The sequence below is a fragment of the Gopherus flavomarginatus genome, chromosome 2 (assembly GCF_025201925.1).
Source record: "Gopherus flavomarginatus isolate rGopFla2 chromosome 2, rGopFla2.mat.asm, whole genome shotgun sequence".
Classification (NCBI taxonomy): domain Eukaryota; kingdom Metazoa; phylum Chordata; order Testudines; family Testudinidae; genus Gopherus; species Gopherus flavomarginatus.
In genome coordinates, this window is record NC_066618.1 from 156183678 (window position 1) to 156200507 (window position 16830).

The window sequence follows — 16830 nt, forward strand, 5'->3', positions numbered from 1 at the left end:
GAAGGAAAAGTTTGCTCTTGATTGCCTTCCTCTGCCACTCTGAGCACGTGACCATGCAGCAATCAAACTCCATGCTGGGTGTGTTCTTTTTTGTTTTTTGTTTTGTTTTTTTGTTCCGGAGGAACAAAGAGGGAAATGTCTCTTTCCTCATTGAAAATGGACCAAGATGCTGCTGCATACTGGAGCAGAGGCAGAAAAGAAATGCCCAGGCTTGGGAAATAAAATAGACTTCCCATCTCTTTCCACACCCCAGTTTTTCCATTCTAAAATCGGGATTGAGCTACAGCTGGATTGTGAAATCACACTTGTCAGGTTGACTTAAAAACCAAGTGGTGACAGATCGTGCTATTATTGAACATCATAATCTTTTTGGTGGGTGTACATATATATGTATCTCGCAGGAGTGATGCGGTCAAAAAACAAAACTAGTTTTGTGAAACATTTTAAAATTCTTATTTCAAAGGCTTCAGAGTTGACTCATCTTGTCTCCAATTTTGTATCGAAAATGGGAGCTTGAAACTGTACACAACCAGCCCAAATCAACTGAAGCATGTGGCTAGCTTGTATTTTGGAAGAAATTTGTATCCTGAGCTGTGAAGAAACTATTAGATCCAAGGCTTCTGTGGAAATCCCATTAAATCCATGAGGATCCAACCGCTTTTAAACAGCTAACACTCTCAGATATTCTGCTCCTTAATCCTGTCCCGCTACAACCTCTAACCCGTCCATCCAGCCGACAAGACTTCTGGCCTCTCTAGTGTGAATTTTTTCTGCCCTGGCTGTGAACCATGATATCTGGTTATGTGGTGGCTGCTGTTTCTCTTTTAGCAGCACACACCAAATCCATCTTCCCTCCCAGAGCTCCAGCGCAGCTCAGGAAAGTGTCGCTTGCGATTATGTCTAAACGAGACCCTAATACTGTAGGTCAGTGAGGCTCTTTTTCAGTTTTCCCCTGCTCCATTATGCTGCGTGAGGTCAGGGCCTTGAAGTACAGTAATTCTTCAAACCCAGCCATTGTTTGTGGATGAGTAGCTTATACACTTGCTTCCCTTCCTAGAAGCAGGCCCCAATAAGGCAACAGCAAAAGCCTCAAACGACACCGCCTTCAGCTGTTCAGGGGCAAAAGCTGGGCTCCCTCACCCCTCCGTCCTCCCCCAAGACGCAGCGCGCGGGACACAGGAGGATTCTGAGTGACGTGACGCACAGCGCGGTTTTTGGGGTCCCAGTCAGCAAATCTACCCAGCTCCTGCAGGCGGCTGCTGCCGAAGCCAGTCTCAACAAGTCCAAGTAGGTGGCTGTTCATTTTATGATGGGTACGGAGGGAGGGGAGATGCCGTTTGCCCTGCTCTTGAGTGGAATGCCCAGAAAGGTGAGATTAAGTCAGCCCATCTGGGACCCCAGTTTGGTACCCCCGCCCCCAACCACCGTACCCAAAAGCCTTCCCAAAGCCTCTTCCTTGCCTAGAAAATAAAAAAATTCCAACTGCTTCTGCTCTCTCAATGTGCCAAGCAAACTGGGCCCCCCCACCCCCTATGGACTACACGGTGGGCAAGAAGGTTACCAGTAGCCCCTGGCTCTTGCTTTGCACGGGACCCCCAGCAATCCTTTGATATTATGAACATGGCACATGCAGCAATGCTTCTCCCAAAGAATCTGCTCTGTTTCATCCATACCATCAAACAAGTAAAATCGGGAGGTTTCCACATGGCCTGTTGGATACGGTCTTTTATTGCATGTTGCAATATGGCATTTCGACAGGGTTCCCAACTCAGCGGTTTGCAGACGTCTTAAGCTGAGCGCCCCCTCCCCCTTTCGAGCTACGATTTTTGTTTGAACCCCCCAAACCTAGACAAAAATAGACACATACAAAAGTATACTTGATAGCCTACTCATACACCTAATGGAGACCTTAACGCCGCTTTAATTTACCTACGCCGGGAAGTTTCAAGTACACAGATACTGACTGACTGGCACTGCCAAGGTTTCTTCTGCAGTGGGCCAGGCTGCCCTACTAGGGCAGGGCCAATTACTGCCCCTCCCCCCTCGGGTTTTCAGGGTGGGGGAAGGCGCGTGTGATGGTCTCTGGGTGCAGAGACTGCCAGGAGCGGAAATCCGTTTGGCCATGGCAGATGTTGATGCTGGCCTGCTGAGGTGAGTCGAGGGGTGGAGTTTGCGCACCCTCCCTGCCATGTGGGGTTGGCACATACTTCCAGGCATTGCTGCTCACCCTCCAAATGTTCCTCCGTGTCCCCCCCACGGTTTGAAAACCTCTGCTCTAGCTGCACAACGGCCCTAATACGTGTCTATTTGTGTCCCCGGTGCGAGTAGTACACTAGGCACTACACTGACAGGTCAGAAGAACCCAGTCCCTGCATCCCTGAATTCTAAATAGAACAGTGTAAGTGCAACCCCTGGAGTACATGGGAGTGCTTGGCTCTCACCATTTCGTTTACTTTGTTGTTTGCCCGTCTTCCCCAACCCCTCCACGCCCACCACCAGCACCCACCATGCAGCTGTTGGTTCAATGCCCTGTTCCCTCCCACCCCTTATTTTATGGTCTCTTGGCTATTTCCAGGATACCAGATTAATACCGGTTCCTATGAAGGTTATCTGGGACCTGCTTGTGACTTGGGTTGGGGGACGTGCATAATGGGGGTTAAAAGAAAAGAAAAGCAGCTTGTGCAAGAAGTTCATAGATGTTAAGGCCAGAAGGAACCATTATGATCAGCTGGTCCCTCCTCCATTGCAGGGAGTCAGAGTTTAAGGCTAGAAGGGAGCACTAGGTTCTCTAGCTGATCTTCTTATGTATGTCGTAAGCCACCAATACCACCCAGCACCTCCTCACTAAACCCACCAATGAAAAGGAGACCGCTAGTAGACTAAAAAATCCCTTCCTGGCCACTGCTGGTGGCTGGTTGAAGCAGGTGCTGTAACACAAGACATAAACTGGAAGTGAGCCCCAGGGCTGTTGAGCCCTGCCCCCCACCATCTCAAGCAACCCCTTCATCCAGTTGCGCTCAGGAAATTTCCAGTTGACTTGCCTGGTTACTAACGTTCATGGTTTTTCATTGGGTGGGATGCTTCTAGGTCTGCATCCACGACACCGTCTGGCTCCCCTAGGACCTCACAGCAGAATGTCTACAATCCACCGGATGTCTCCACGTGGAACCCGTTCGATGATGATAACTTCTCCAAACTCACAGCGGAGGAGCTGCTGAACAAGGACTTTGCAAAACTGAGCGACGGTGAGTTTACCAGAGAGCTTCAGCATCAGCTAGCGACTGGTGTTGCTCCCTTCTGGATCTGGGAAAGCAGGAATGGCGTAATGGTGGCGGGATGACAGCAGCTAGAGGCTTCTGAAATGTTCCAGTTACAGAGAGTTCTTGTGAGTGTGAGAACCCGCGGAATTAACCTGTTAACATTGTGCATCCAGTAGCTTTGTCTCTTACTTTTATTGGGCATGTGGCATCCTGCACAAACCTTCAAGGATGTAATGTTTATCTGCCACCCCTGCTCACCTCTGCTAGTGCCTTCCTCTCAGTGAGGTCAGGGAGAACACTCGAGGCTTAATGTAGTGCTCCTTATGAGTAAGGTGGGTAGGCTCTTGGCCCTGATAAGCCTACCACAGTATATGCATTACATTGCTGCATACAGATCTGCAATACGCAGATAAAGTTACATTGCTTCATTAATGATCTGGAGGACGGCGTGGACTGCACCCTCAGCAAGTTTGCAGATGGCACTAAACTGGGAGGAGTGGTAGATATGCTGGAGGGCAGGGATAGGATACAGAGGGACCTAGATAAATTAGAGGATTGGGCCAAAAGAAATTGGAAGTTCAACAAGGATAAGTGCAGAGTCCTGCACTTAGGATGAAAGAATCCCATGCACTGCTACAGACTAGGGACCAAGTGGCTTGGCAGTTGTTCTGCAGAAAAGGACCTAGGGGTTACAGTGGACGAGAAGCTGGATATGAGTCAACAGTGTGTCCTTGTTGCCAAGAAGACTAATGGCATTTTGGGCTGTATAAGTAGGGACATTGCCAGCAGATTGAGGGATGTGATCATTCTCCTCCACTCAACATTGGTGAGGCCTCATCTGGAGTATTGTGTCCAGTTTTGGGCCCCACACTACAAAAAGGATGTGGAAAAATTGGAAAGAGTCCAGCTGAGGGCAACCAAAATGGTTAGGGGGCTGGAGCACATGACTTTATGAGGAGAAGCTGAGGAAACTGGGATTGTTTAGTCTGCCAAAGAGAAGAATGAGGGAGGATTTGATTGCAGCCTTCAACTATCTGAAAGAGGGTTCCAAAGGGGATGGATCTAGACTGTTCTCAGTGGTAGCAGATGAGAGAACAAGGAGTAATGATCTCAAGTTGCAGTGCGGGAGGTTTAATTTGGATATTAGGAAAAACTTTTTAACTAGGAGGGTGATGAAGCACTGGAATGGGTTCTTAGGGTGGTGGTGGAATCTCCTTCCTTAAAGGTTTTCAAGGTCAGGCTTGACAAAGCCCTGACTGGGATGATTTAGTTGGGAATTGGTCCTGCTTTGAGCAGGGGGTTGGACTAGATGATCTCCTGAGGTCCCTTCCAACCCTATCTTCTATGAGTCTATGAATGATGGCTTGCAAGAAGTATAAGTAAAAATGTTCTGCCATGGTATTTTAAAGCTGTTTAAATAGAGAAAAGTAAATCAGCTTCAAAATGGGATCAATCTACTGTTGAGTGTAACCCGACATTCTGGAATTTCAGGTAAACCTCCAGAAAAGCTTGGCAGCTCCACAGAGAACTTGATTCCAGGCTTTCAACCAGCTCCCTCTACAACACAGGCAGATGCTTTCAGTTCTTCTTCCTTTACAGCTGCATCAGGTAAGCATGTGAGCATACCCTGAAAGAGCCTCACTTTGAGATAATACAGGTGGTCATGGCTTCTCCACAGCCCTCTGGAGGCCCAGATCCATTTGACTGACCTTATTTCTTCAGCCAGTCGCCTCTTTGGGTATCTCCAATAGCAAATACAGGACAGACGTGATACCTTAATTGAAAAAGGATGGCAGGAGGGACACATGTACTGAGAGATGCCCTGTAATGAAAGACTTCCGCCTGGGAAACCTGTTTAGTTCATCTCAGGTGGCTAATAGACCAGAATGAATGGATGCTGTGAGGTAGCTCTTTGGGGAAGTTAGACACTGAATAAATCCCTTAAAGTCTATAGGAAAGTCAGCCTCTCCCTACTAACCATCATGCATCATACAGTAGATGTTCTGCACTCAAAGACGTAGTCTGGAATGGATGGGGCCAGGGGAATTTGCTGGTCAAAACTTGCCTGACTCTTTGATGTGCCAGGTGATTCCACTTTTGAGTGGCTATGATGGGATATAGAATCATAGAAATATAGGGCTGAAAGAGACCTTCAGAGGTGATCTAGCCTGTCCCCTCCATGCTGAGGCAGGACTAAATCTACCTAGATCATCCCTGAGGGGTGTTAGTTTAATCCTGTCATTAAAAACCTTCAGTGACTGAGATTTCACAACCGCCCATGGTAACCTGTTCCAGTGCTTCCATATACACTACAGAAATGATGTGGACAAATTGGAGAGAGTCCAGCAGAGGGCAACAAAAACGATTAGGAGGCTGAGGCACATGACTTACAAGGAGAGTCTGAGGGAGCTGGGATTGTTAAGTCCTCAGAAGAGAAGAGTGAGGGGGGGATTTGATAGCAGCCTTCAGCTATCTGAAGGGGGGTTCCAAAGAGGGTGGAGCTTGGCTGTTCTCGGTGGTGGCAGATGACCAAACAAGGAGCAATGGTCTCAAGTTGCACTGGGGGAGGTCTAGGCTGGATATTAGCAAACACTATTTCACTAGGAGGGTGGTGAAGCACTGGAATGGGTTACCTAGGGAGGTGGTGGAATCTCCTTCCTTAGAGGTTTTTAAGGTCAGGCTTGACAAAGCCCTGGCTGGGATGATTTAGTTGAGGTTGGTCCTGCTTTGAGCAGGGGATTGGACTAGATACCTCCTGAGGTCTCTTCCAATCCTAATCTTCTGTGATACTTCTAGTTGGAAGACTTTCCTGATATGTAACCTAAACCTCCCTTGCTGTGAGCACGTGGAATGTACTAATGGGAGAACCAGGTTATGGGGCTGGGTCAGACTTTAGATCACCTGAGAATCTTAATTACTCAGGAGGAAGAAAACACAGAGATCGAATTTAAGATGGTTTCTAAATAGAAGTAGAACTTAGAGAAGCTTATAATAGAGCTCAGTAGCTTTGCAGTGGCTTGTACCCACTAGCTAGAGAGCTGCGGAATAACTGGAAGACGCTTTAGTGAGTTAACTTTCTGTAGCCACTCGACACAATCTGGGTCAGACTTGCCGCTGATGTCAATGAATGTTGCTGCATCGACTTTAATAGAGAAATGCCAATTTATACCAATTGAGGTGCTGGCCCTCTACATTTATTGTTTAAATGCCCTAACACACATCCTGTAAGGCCGTGTCCTTAATTCCCCTGGGGTCAAAAGCTCATAGACATTTTTTCCCTTGATGCTGTAGCTTGCGCAGCCCTCTGAACACAGGTATGAGTGTAATATTCTCCCGCTTTGAAGGGTTGGGAGGTGTTGACTCAATGTCTTCTCTACATCTTTGGAAAGTCTTGGTTGAAAAGTGCTGTAAACAAACTTAGTATTAATATTACAAGAGGAAGCAGGGTCTTATGGGTAAAGCACTGAACTGGGACTCAGGAGACCTTGGTTTAATTCCCAGCTCTGCTGCTGCGCAGATATTGGGTGATTTTCTCTCTTGACTTCATTTCTTCCATCAGTACAATTTGGATAATAACTTCCCTTCTCCCACCTTTTTGTTTTCGATCCATAGAATGTAAACTCTTCAGGGCAGAAACTCTCCATGCTTTCTGTTTGTACAGCCCTGATGTGGGCTACTACAATACAAATAAAGAATTGGCATTGTTCTGTGGATCTCTTTTGACTTTTGCACTCTAAGTTTCCTACCTCCATAGGCTCTTCCCTGCACTAAGATCTGTTTTGTTTTGGGCATACCTCTCAGAAGTTTTGTTGGTGCTTGCACCGGGATGGGAAACCTCCATCCCTTCTCCTTCTTTGCTCTTGAGTGCTAATGATGGAGTGCTAGTGAATTTGCTTGCATTTCTCAGTGCGTGAGAAGCATATGATGGCATCATAATGCGAATTCAGGGCCGGGGCGAAGCAGTCCGGTTCCGTGGTTTTGGCACTGGATTTGGGGTTCAGCAGACCAGGGTTCTATTCCCAGCTCTGATGCTGAGTGACCTTGGGCAAGTCACTTCATTGCTCTGTGCCTCAGTTTCCCACCTGTAAAATGGGGATAATAGTACCTCCTTTGAAAAGCACTTTGAGATGTATAGATTAAAAGCACAATGGATCTGCTCAATAGTGGTCTTATTACGAACTTTTTTCTATAACAAAATAAGCTTGTTTCCCTAGGCATGGCTTAAATCTCTTAAGATCTATCTGTCTCAGTGCTGCATCTTTTCTGCTTGACATATTTTTCTTTCTCTCCTCTCGTTTCTCACTGCCTGTCCAGCTGAAAAAACAAAAGACATCCTGAGTCTGGACACTAGCCCTCCGCTTCTGGCTGTGCCTGATCCTTTTATTCCTCTTCCGTTATCCGACACACCAGGTAACCAGAACAGAATGTGCAGTTTTAATATCAATATTTGTCACTTTCCGATTTGTGCCTTGGGGAAACTTGAAAATTGGGGCCTATATCAAAAGGCTGTAGGATTTATTGAGTGACAGATGCTTCTCAGCTTTTGGAAATGGGCCTGGGGACGGGGGTAGGTGTGGGGGAATGGATATACATCCCCTAGCACAATGGAGTTCTCATTCCTGATTCAATCCTTGGGTGCTATTGAGATGATATTACTACTAATAATAATAATGGAATTTTTCTCTAACGTATTTCAAGGGTTCAGCGTGTACAATAATTTAAAGAATACTCTGGTATTTAATAATACTTTTTAAGGATATTTTAGAGCCATCTCAGATTTCTAGATATTAAACTCGAACCTTCTCCACAAGACAGTCGTGTGTTTTGGGTTTTTTTTGGCTTGTTGGTTAGCACTAGTTCTGCTGTAAAAATGTTACCCTTGGTTTCTGTGTCACCCACTGGTCAGTCTGTATTCTAGATCCCTGTCTCTGCCCAATCCACAGAGGATGCAAGGCTGTTACAGGGCCCAACTACAGATCCTGGCTCTACAGCCAGGGCCGGCTCTAGCCATTTCGCTGCCCCAAGCACGGCGACACGCCGCGGGGAGCGCTCGGCGGCACGCCGGTCCCGCAGCTCTGGTGGACCTCCCGCAGACGTGCCTGTGGGTGCTCCACCGGAGCTGCGGGACTAGCGGACCCTCTGCAGGCACACCTGCAGGAGGTCCACCGGAGCTGCCTGCCGCCCTCCCGGCAACCGGCAGAGCGCCCCCCGCAGCATGCCGCCCCAAGCACGCGCTTGGCATGCTGGGGCATGGAGCCAGCCCTGACTACAGCTCAAGCAGTGACAGCTCGTTCTTTTAAGTCACTTTCAGGGCTTAAATTTTGGGCTATGCAATCTTAATGCTGGAACAGAAATAAATACTTCCCCAAACCCTACCTCTCTTAAATGAGCACACATCAAGAGATGATACTCCATTCTATTAGGGGATCCCCTTGTGTTTTACTTTTTTTCCAAATGCTATTGGAAGCATTTTTCTTTCTTGGCCTGTCAGCCTGAAGCAGTTGCTAAACTCCCTGCCCAGTACGCACAACACAAATGGCAGGGGCTAGCATGCTGAGCCAGCTCTTTTTCGTATTACTTATTGAATTTCCATGCAGCAAGCAGCATTGGTAGACTTAGCTGCAGGCAGCTCTTAAGCCTCTTTATAGAACCCATTAAAAGGAAATTGCCTTCCAACCCTGCCCTTGGATGACAATAATCAGAGGAGGGATTGTCTGTAGTTTCTGATCTGTTGGACTGTGCTAGCCCTATATGTGGCGCATATTTAAAGCTAGAGCCTTCACTAATCCATTGCATGCATGTATGAAATTATAGGTGTACGTGTTTGCAGGATGCATGCTCTGGTCTGCATCTGGTGCTCAAGCTACTGGAACAGTTACGTTCAGACTACAGTGACTACTTCTCTCTGACTTAGATGGCAAATTTGCTCAGGTCACATGCTTCTGGATTTTTTTCTTTCTGCTTCCGGCACAAACTTGTCCTATGATTTGAAAATGGAGATGGCTGCCCGTGTCTCTGAAGTCAGCAGTGAAGAGAATTCTGGACTTGAAGTTGGCTGTGAACGTCACAGATCCATCAGGCAGGACACCCCTGCTTGCTCTCCTATACCTGTATTGCCTCTGCAGTACTTCCTGCAAAAACATGTCTGCCAAGCATAGGTGGCTTAGGCATGAGGGGAGTGGATACATCTAGTTGGAAGACAACCGTTTTATAGAGTCCCTTTTGTCAAATAGAGCCAGACTTGTGCTACCTGTAGGCATCTGTTTGTGTATAAATCTCTTTAAATGTGTGTGGACAAATTGCTTTAGAACTTCTTATTTGACTGCAAGAGAGTCTGGTTACGTACTTCGTACTGAATTAGTTTAACTTTTCTGGCGAGGGTCAGTTGGAGAGCACAGCCACTTGATGATAAATATTTGCTTTAAATTAATGTCTGCTAATTTTTTTCCCGAAAGGGATGGGGAGGAGGGAGAGTACAGCAAATATTGGTCAGCGGTAGAATATTTGTTTTAACCACCTTGGTTGGTTGGTCCACCAGTAGATTTTTGATCGGAGGCCTTCAGCACTGAAAGTATGAGCCTCTACCACTTGTGCTGCAGGAATAACTCTACTTCACTGCTTCTTCAGATGTCGCCCCTAATCCGCCTCCCATTCTCCCCCAAAACTCTCTCCTTTGAGTTGGGTGGTGCTTTAAACCCAAACTAGCTGGCCTGGCTGGTGTCTACACTGTATCTGGAAATGAGCCTCCCAGCCTGAGTCCACAGACATCTGTTGGTGAGGCTCGGGCTGTGTAGATGATGTGGCTTGGGTCTGGGGATGGGGTGGGCTTGACAATACCAGCCCAAGCCACATTACCACCTCAATGTTTATGTAGACATAGCCGCTAAGGGTTAGAGTCTGAGTACTGCTTTCACATGGGCTGGATTGTGCCCACTTTGTATTGAGGATGTAGGCTGAACCGCTTGAGACCTTCTAGTCCCCCAGCAATTTGCCACAATTTCTCTGTGTTCCCAGAATGACAGACAAGTTCTCCCACAATTCACTGGGAAAGAATCACAGCATGGCTCAGCTCACTGTAGCTCAGTGAATAATGGGATGTGCCCCCGGATGTCCCAGCGACACACACACTGGGGAATGCAGCACCTGGGAGGACCCAGTAAATCGGGTAGGAGTTTGCAGTGCAGCTGCTCCAGCCTGGGCATGGTTAACTTGAATTCTGATCACTTGAGTTAACTCTGCAGTGAAGATATGGCCTTAGACAGCCAGTGTAGGGTACTCTTCTCTTCTCTTTCATGGATCAGCCACAGAGATGTCCAGTCTCCTAATTGAGGGGGTTTGTTTTTGTTTCAATAACTTACCATTAAGAATGTTTCCTCAAATTAGGAATAGTTCTAGGGAAAATGGGGTACAGTGTCCAGTGGAGAAACTGAGATAAAAATTAAAGCAACAGTCTAGTGGAAATTTGATTATCTTTAACACGTCCCTTTTTATTCTGCACAATCACTAATGGAAATGTAACTGGTAAGAGAGGCTGGCAAGCAAGGTATAAAAATACAGCAAAACATCTGTTAAAATACTGGAAAATGAAATATTCATGCTGAAAAGGTTTTTCTTTGTGCCTGTGTAGGGAAGTGAGCCAAGTTTTTCTTAATAAGCTTATTCCAGGCTTCACTGCTGATTAATCATAATGGAGCGGTTGATCAGAATGCTAATTTTTCTGCTGCGTATGGTTATTTGATTCCTATCAGTACAAATCTAGCTTACGGTGAACAAGTAGCCATTGTATTACTGGAAGTGAATTTTTGCACACGATAGTCTGGAAGCCATAAATTAAACTGAGTTATGAAACTTGAAGGTAGATTTTACTTCATTTGGGGGACAAAAAATTCCTCTGCAATAACCTCACTTCGGTTTCTTTACATGTGACCTGTATATACAGTCTGAGTGTATGCAGCTTTCTCTTTTTTGCTAATGGTCTGTTCCGAAACAGCCCTTAAGACTTGCTTTAGCAAAGTACTTATGCGCATGCTTAATTTCAAGCATGTGAACAATCCTTTTTAAGCACATATTCTTTGCTGAATAGGGACAAACTTCTGGACGTGCTTACATTTAAGCACCTGAATGAGGGCCTTAGTTCCGTAGTCACACAATATTAGGGCATATTGGAATGTTTATGCATATCTTTACTGAATGCACATACCCAGATGTACATGCGTTTATGAATATGTGAAATAGGAGGCTACTGAAATGCTTTTCCAAATTGTGTTAGTTTGTTATTTTCCCCTTTCTCTCTAGTTCTCCCCTCCCCCCAATTTAGGCACTGAAAAAAGGGTAGAGAGGAATGCTGGCATGTGAGGGGGAAACAATAAGTGATCAAATAGAAACTGAATACTTTTGGAGTTTATTTGTCATCAAAAGAATGAAAAAATTCTGGGGGAACAAATTTTTTTTAAGGCTACTTTCATTGCAAGGGAGGGCAGTGGTTTGAACAAAACATTTTGACCGGTCCCAGTGATCAGTGTGAGAGATTCAGTGTGTTGGGTCATACTGACACAATCCAAGCTATAGTAATTCAGGACTGAAATACACAGTCACCTGATTATCAGTGGTCTCTTGCGGGCATGAATGGAACTAGAACTTTAGCTAGGGTAATTCTTACTCACAGGCATGGGTTGAATCGAATTTCTCCTCCAAAATGAATTTCCCACCCCCAGCCATGCTGTATTGGCAGGGATCTTAGCATATTTTGTCCTTCCTCTGTGGAGTTGAATGATCTGTTAGGGTCAGGTCAGTAGTTACAGTAGATTGAAACAAGGGGGCGGAGTTCTCAAGGAACAGTCCAGGTGGAGAGAGCAGGGGTAGCATACCTGTGCTTACATAAGAGAAGGGGGAGCTGCACTCCCACCCCCCCGCCCCTCCCCATTCTACTCCTGGTTGACTTCTTGTGACTGCAAGATAGTGAGCATTGATGGACCTCAGCCTTTATCTTCAGTCTTAAGTACCCTCTATCCTGGGAATAGAAGAGTATTGTCCATTCATAAAGGATAATGAGGGTTTTTTTTGTTTTTTCCCAAACCTGCCACTCTTTCTTAAGGCATAGTTTTAATTTCATATAGTAACTCCCGTCCCCTCAAAATGACACAAAACTAAATTCTGCCCCTAGATACATATTTATTTGCATTATAGTAATGCCTACAGGCCTCAACTGCTACCAGGGTTCTGTTGTACAAGGTACTATAGAAAACATAGTAGGAGAGAATCCCTGCCCCAAAGCGCTTACAATCTAAATAGGCAAGAGTGGTTGGGGAAAAGTTGGCAGAGAGAGAATACACGTGCCATCTGTATCCATGAGCAGAACTGGATCGAATCCCCAGTGTTTAAGATTCCCATATGGCCCAGCAAGTGTTGCTTTTTAAAGAGAAATTACCCACCGTATAGTTCTTGAAGGCTTACAGCTAACTCTTCACAATTGTCTTCTGCCTTTTTTCAAATAAGTAGACAGGCTCTCTTCCCTGTCTGTCCTTCCCCCGCCTCCATAGTGTTCTCTTATCCCAAGAGGAGTGTCAAAGCAACAGTCTCACCTTTGTGATCAGCGCTGTTCTGAGACGATACAGCTAGCTGGCAGCTGAATTGCAATTGTGTCTGGGCCCCCAGTACTGCCAACCCCAGTATGGGGAAAAATCAAGAGTTATGCGCCCCATTGCACAGAATCAGGATTGGCTTTAAAATTGAGACTTTTAAACAATAATAAATGTTGGGTTCTTCTTTATTTGCCATCTAGGTTTTGAGCCTTGAGTTGAGAGACATGCAATTATAAGACTCCAGGAGCCTGAAAAAAAGGCCAAGAATCATGAGACTTGCTAGAGTTGGCAAAACTGGAGCCAAAAGCATAGAGAGCAGGCTTTCGAAGCTGCTTAAAGCCTTGTCTAAACACAGATGTGGTAGTACTATCCTGGTTCGACAAGGCAGTACAGCTGCACTAGTGTGGGCACATTTACTCTTTGTATAAAGATGCTTTCTACTGCAGTAGCGTATTTCCCTTTCCTGTATGGGAATAGGATGTATTGATGTAAAGCACCTTCATACCAGTGTAACTATTCTGGTAGAGAAATTGCACCCCCAAGCAACATAACTATACCAGTACGAACACTGTATAGGTCAGGCTTAAGGGATTGGGATGCTCAGTTCCCATTAAAAGCTTAGTGACCTGTACTAAGCCCACTAGGAGACTGAAAAACCACCTTCCATAGCTAAGGAACTGCTTTCTATTTATTACACCTCACCCTGCTAATTTCTTATAACATAAACATCTTTTTTTTTCTTTTAAATATCACTGGATTTCTTTTTCTTTTTATTTTTTTCTTTTTTTTTCCCCACTGTGCAATATCCAATATTAATTCAGGTCTGCAGAAACTCCATTAGGAGCGTTAAAGTCCAGGCCCATCCTTTGATTAGTCAGAGCCTTCTGAGGCTGAATAATTAGAAGTTTTCCTTTCATCTTTAATACTTTAATCAATAGGAAGAAATCTTCCTGAGTGACTACTCTATTTACTTCTGTTGTTCCCCCCACCCCACCTCCAACCCCCGGTGTCACAGTTGACTTGGCAGGATTTTTACAACCTTGTTTTTCTTTCTCAGTTGACACCAGAAGAAAAGGACTCTGCTGTGTGCTCTATTGAATTATCTATCTTTTTGCTTTTCCTCCATGGTACGAGAGTGAGTAACGTTCCTGTAGCGTGCAATGTCTGGCTATAGGGATCTTGGCTTTGAGATTGTTGCAGCTTGATTGTTCCGAGTGATATTGAACTGTTGTGGACCATAGTAGAAAAGTGTGGTGTGGTTTGGTTTGGTTTTTCTTCCTTCCCTGCTTAGTTTGAAAGTCTCTTACGAATCCTCCTTTACTCTCTACCTAATGGACTGCTCTAGTTAAAAGCCCATCTGCTTCTCTAATTCCTAGGGCTTTGTAACCGCACTCTTTAAACTGGCTGCTAGGCCAGGACATTCCAGGGTCAAATTACCAAACATGGATGCAATTTGCGAGCCTGAAAAAAATTTGCCTTCAGCAGTTGCAGATGGAAAATCCCTGATTCATGCCAATGGACTAACTGCAGACCTGAAGTTCCTGACTTGCATACACGTGGTCGGATATCGATTTGGGGACACAGGCCAAATTGTTCAGGCTGAATTTTCTAATGTTGTGTTCCCAAATCAATATTTGGTGCCTGATTCTGCTCTTAAATTGATGTAAGTCTGCAACTGCTCTGGGCTCCAGTATCCATTTTACACTGATGTGAGTGAGAGGAGAAGCAGGTGTTTTAGCTGCTGAATAAGTGACCTCGCTGTCAAAGAGATTGAGCAACCAGCATCTCCCATTGACTTCAGTGTTCAGCACCTTTGAAATGTTGTGCCAGGGTCCTCAAATGCAGGTGACTGGTGGACAAACTGCTTTCTATGCAACATGTTTTCTTGCCTCACACCCAAAGGAAACAAATCAGGAGCTTTAAATGGTCTCTCTCCCCTGCCCTCACCCCCTTAATGCCTGTTGTCACTAGCTTAAATGATATGTAAATAGTAATACTGCTTAATTTCAGTTTCCTGCAGCAGCTCCAGAAAAAGGGTCTTAAAATGTGTGAGGGTTTTTTTTTTTGTTTTTGTTTTTGTTTTTTTTTAATTCTTTGTCCAACTCTGGCAAGATTTGCATGAAGACTTGAGGATACAATTTGCTTACCCAGCCAGCAGCCTTGGTCATGTAAAAGCAAGGCCAGTCGCACTGACATTAAGAATCACCCTCCTGCCACCAGGAATGAAAACTGGCAGCACGGAAACCAACCAGAAAATAAATAACCAAGTCAGACCTATGCTGAAGCTAATGAAAATCACTTACGCTGTGATTGGAAGACTTAGACCAGTGGTTCTCAGACTTTTGTATTGGTGACCACTTTCACACAGCAAACCTATGAGTGCGACCCCTCTCCCCTTAAAAATTAAAAACACTTTTTTTTTTTTTTTTTTTTTATATATTTAACACTATTATAAATGCTGGATGCAAAGCAGGTTTTGGTGTGGAGATTGACAGTTCACTACCTCCACGTAATAACCTTGTGACCCCCTGATGGATCATGACCCCCAGTTTGAGAACCCCTGACGTAGACTGTTCATCAAGCTTTGGAAGCCCATCGTGGGGCGGGGATCCTGAGATGAGAGCACAGTGCTCAACTCCAGAAAAGACAGCAAAAGCCTTCTAGCCAGAAGCTAAATGTGAAGGTCCAGTAGTAAATATCCAAGGAGTTGAATGGTGTAGAAACCCTTTAGGAGTCCCTCAGCAACTGTAGCCAGAAGACAGACCCAACCCATAGCGTCCAGTTGGTATTTGCGAACATTGCCGGGCCGTGAATTCATCCGTGCCCCTACCTAATCTTAATTTCCATAGTGGAATATGGGTAAACAGATCGGTGATAGCTCAGCCTATTGAAAGCTCTCAATTATCACCGGTTCCTTGCATTGCACCTATAAACGAGGACCCTGTATTAGGTGTGCATGACAGCTAACACCACTCCAATATCCGTTCCAGTTGTGCAGTTGTTCAAGGGTATCCTTAGTAATCACACTTCAGTGATAAAACCTGAGAAGTGACACAGGCACAGATGGACTTTACATGTTAGTTACACTAGTGCAAGCTGTGTTGGAAAGATCCCCCCCAGGGATTTAGGAGTAGTTTTTTCCAAACCACAGATGGCAAAGAAGTACTAAACTCTCTCTGAAAGTCAGCAGGAGTTGCTATTTGTAGCTTTGAAAATTTCTCCCTTATTTTATCTTCTAGGAGAAGATTTTTATCGGTTAGGAGAGTAACAGATCTGTCACAATAGCTTAAAGAAAACTGGGGTTATAGAATCCATCCCATGCAATATAATGGAAGATAGAACTAGTGCTAAGCATTATGTATAGCTGGAGTGTGTTTGGCAATTGATTGTCATGTCACATGTGGAACCTAAGACATGTGGAAGTCTTGATGAGGATGAAATTTGCTTACCCAAGAAGCAGCCTTATTAATTAACGTGGAAGACTGGGTATACTTTGGCTACTGTGTTTGTACAGATACTGGAATGAGACCCTGATACCTCCATTGTAATTTTTTCCCCGCAAATGCTTCTGTCTCTCTTCATGCACAACGGTCTTTCCAATTTCGGCTGTTATCTGATCTTGCTGGTTTCTCCCCCAATTAATAAGTGACCTCCATTCTGCTCCAATGAAGTAACTTTCCTGTCTGAAATAAAAACTAGCATTTAGCTTGAATTATTTTATTGCTTAGATGGAGGGCAACTCAATATCACTAGAGAGGCTAAAGGAGCAGGGAGCGCTGCGTTTCTAGGCAAACCTACCGTTGAACTGCAGCCGCTTAAGATCAATGCACGGGAAGTAGTCTAAGCTAAAACATCATTTCCTTCTGTTAATGTATTTTTCTTTGGTGTCTGTGGTCAAAAATGCATCCTGGTGAAGTTACTCTAAAGAGTTTGAATTCACGAACCTGTTTGTGCTGGATGATCTTGATGTCAAGAATCTAAGCTTGTGG

General features: G+C 45.1%; 1 protein-coding gene across 18 annotated transcripts in view; it reads left to right on the plus strand.

The window, feature by feature from the left end:
• AAK1 (AP2 associated kinase 1) overlaps nucleotides 1-16830 on the plus strand; it is a 137718-nt gene that overhangs the window by 91298 nt on the left and 29590 nt on the right. For 10 of the 18 annotated variants that reach the window (XM_050939857.1, XM_050939850.1, XM_050939855.1 and 7 more), the window contains 4 exons: nucleotides 1058-1287; nucleotides 3088-3245; nucleotides 4752-4868; nucleotides 7575-7670. In XM_050939857.1, coding sequence (XP_050795814.1) covers nucleotides 1058-1287; nucleotides 3088-3245; nucleotides 4752-4868; nucleotides 7575-7670 — 601 coding nt within the window. Of the gene's footprint in view, nucleotides 1-1057; nucleotides 1288-3087; nucleotides 3246-4751; nucleotides 4869-7574; nucleotides 7671-9074; nucleotides 9564-16830 lie in introns of those variants that run through there. The other 8 variants (XM_050939854.1, XM_050939859.1, XM_050939861.1 and 5 more) reach the window with 4 other exon arrangements.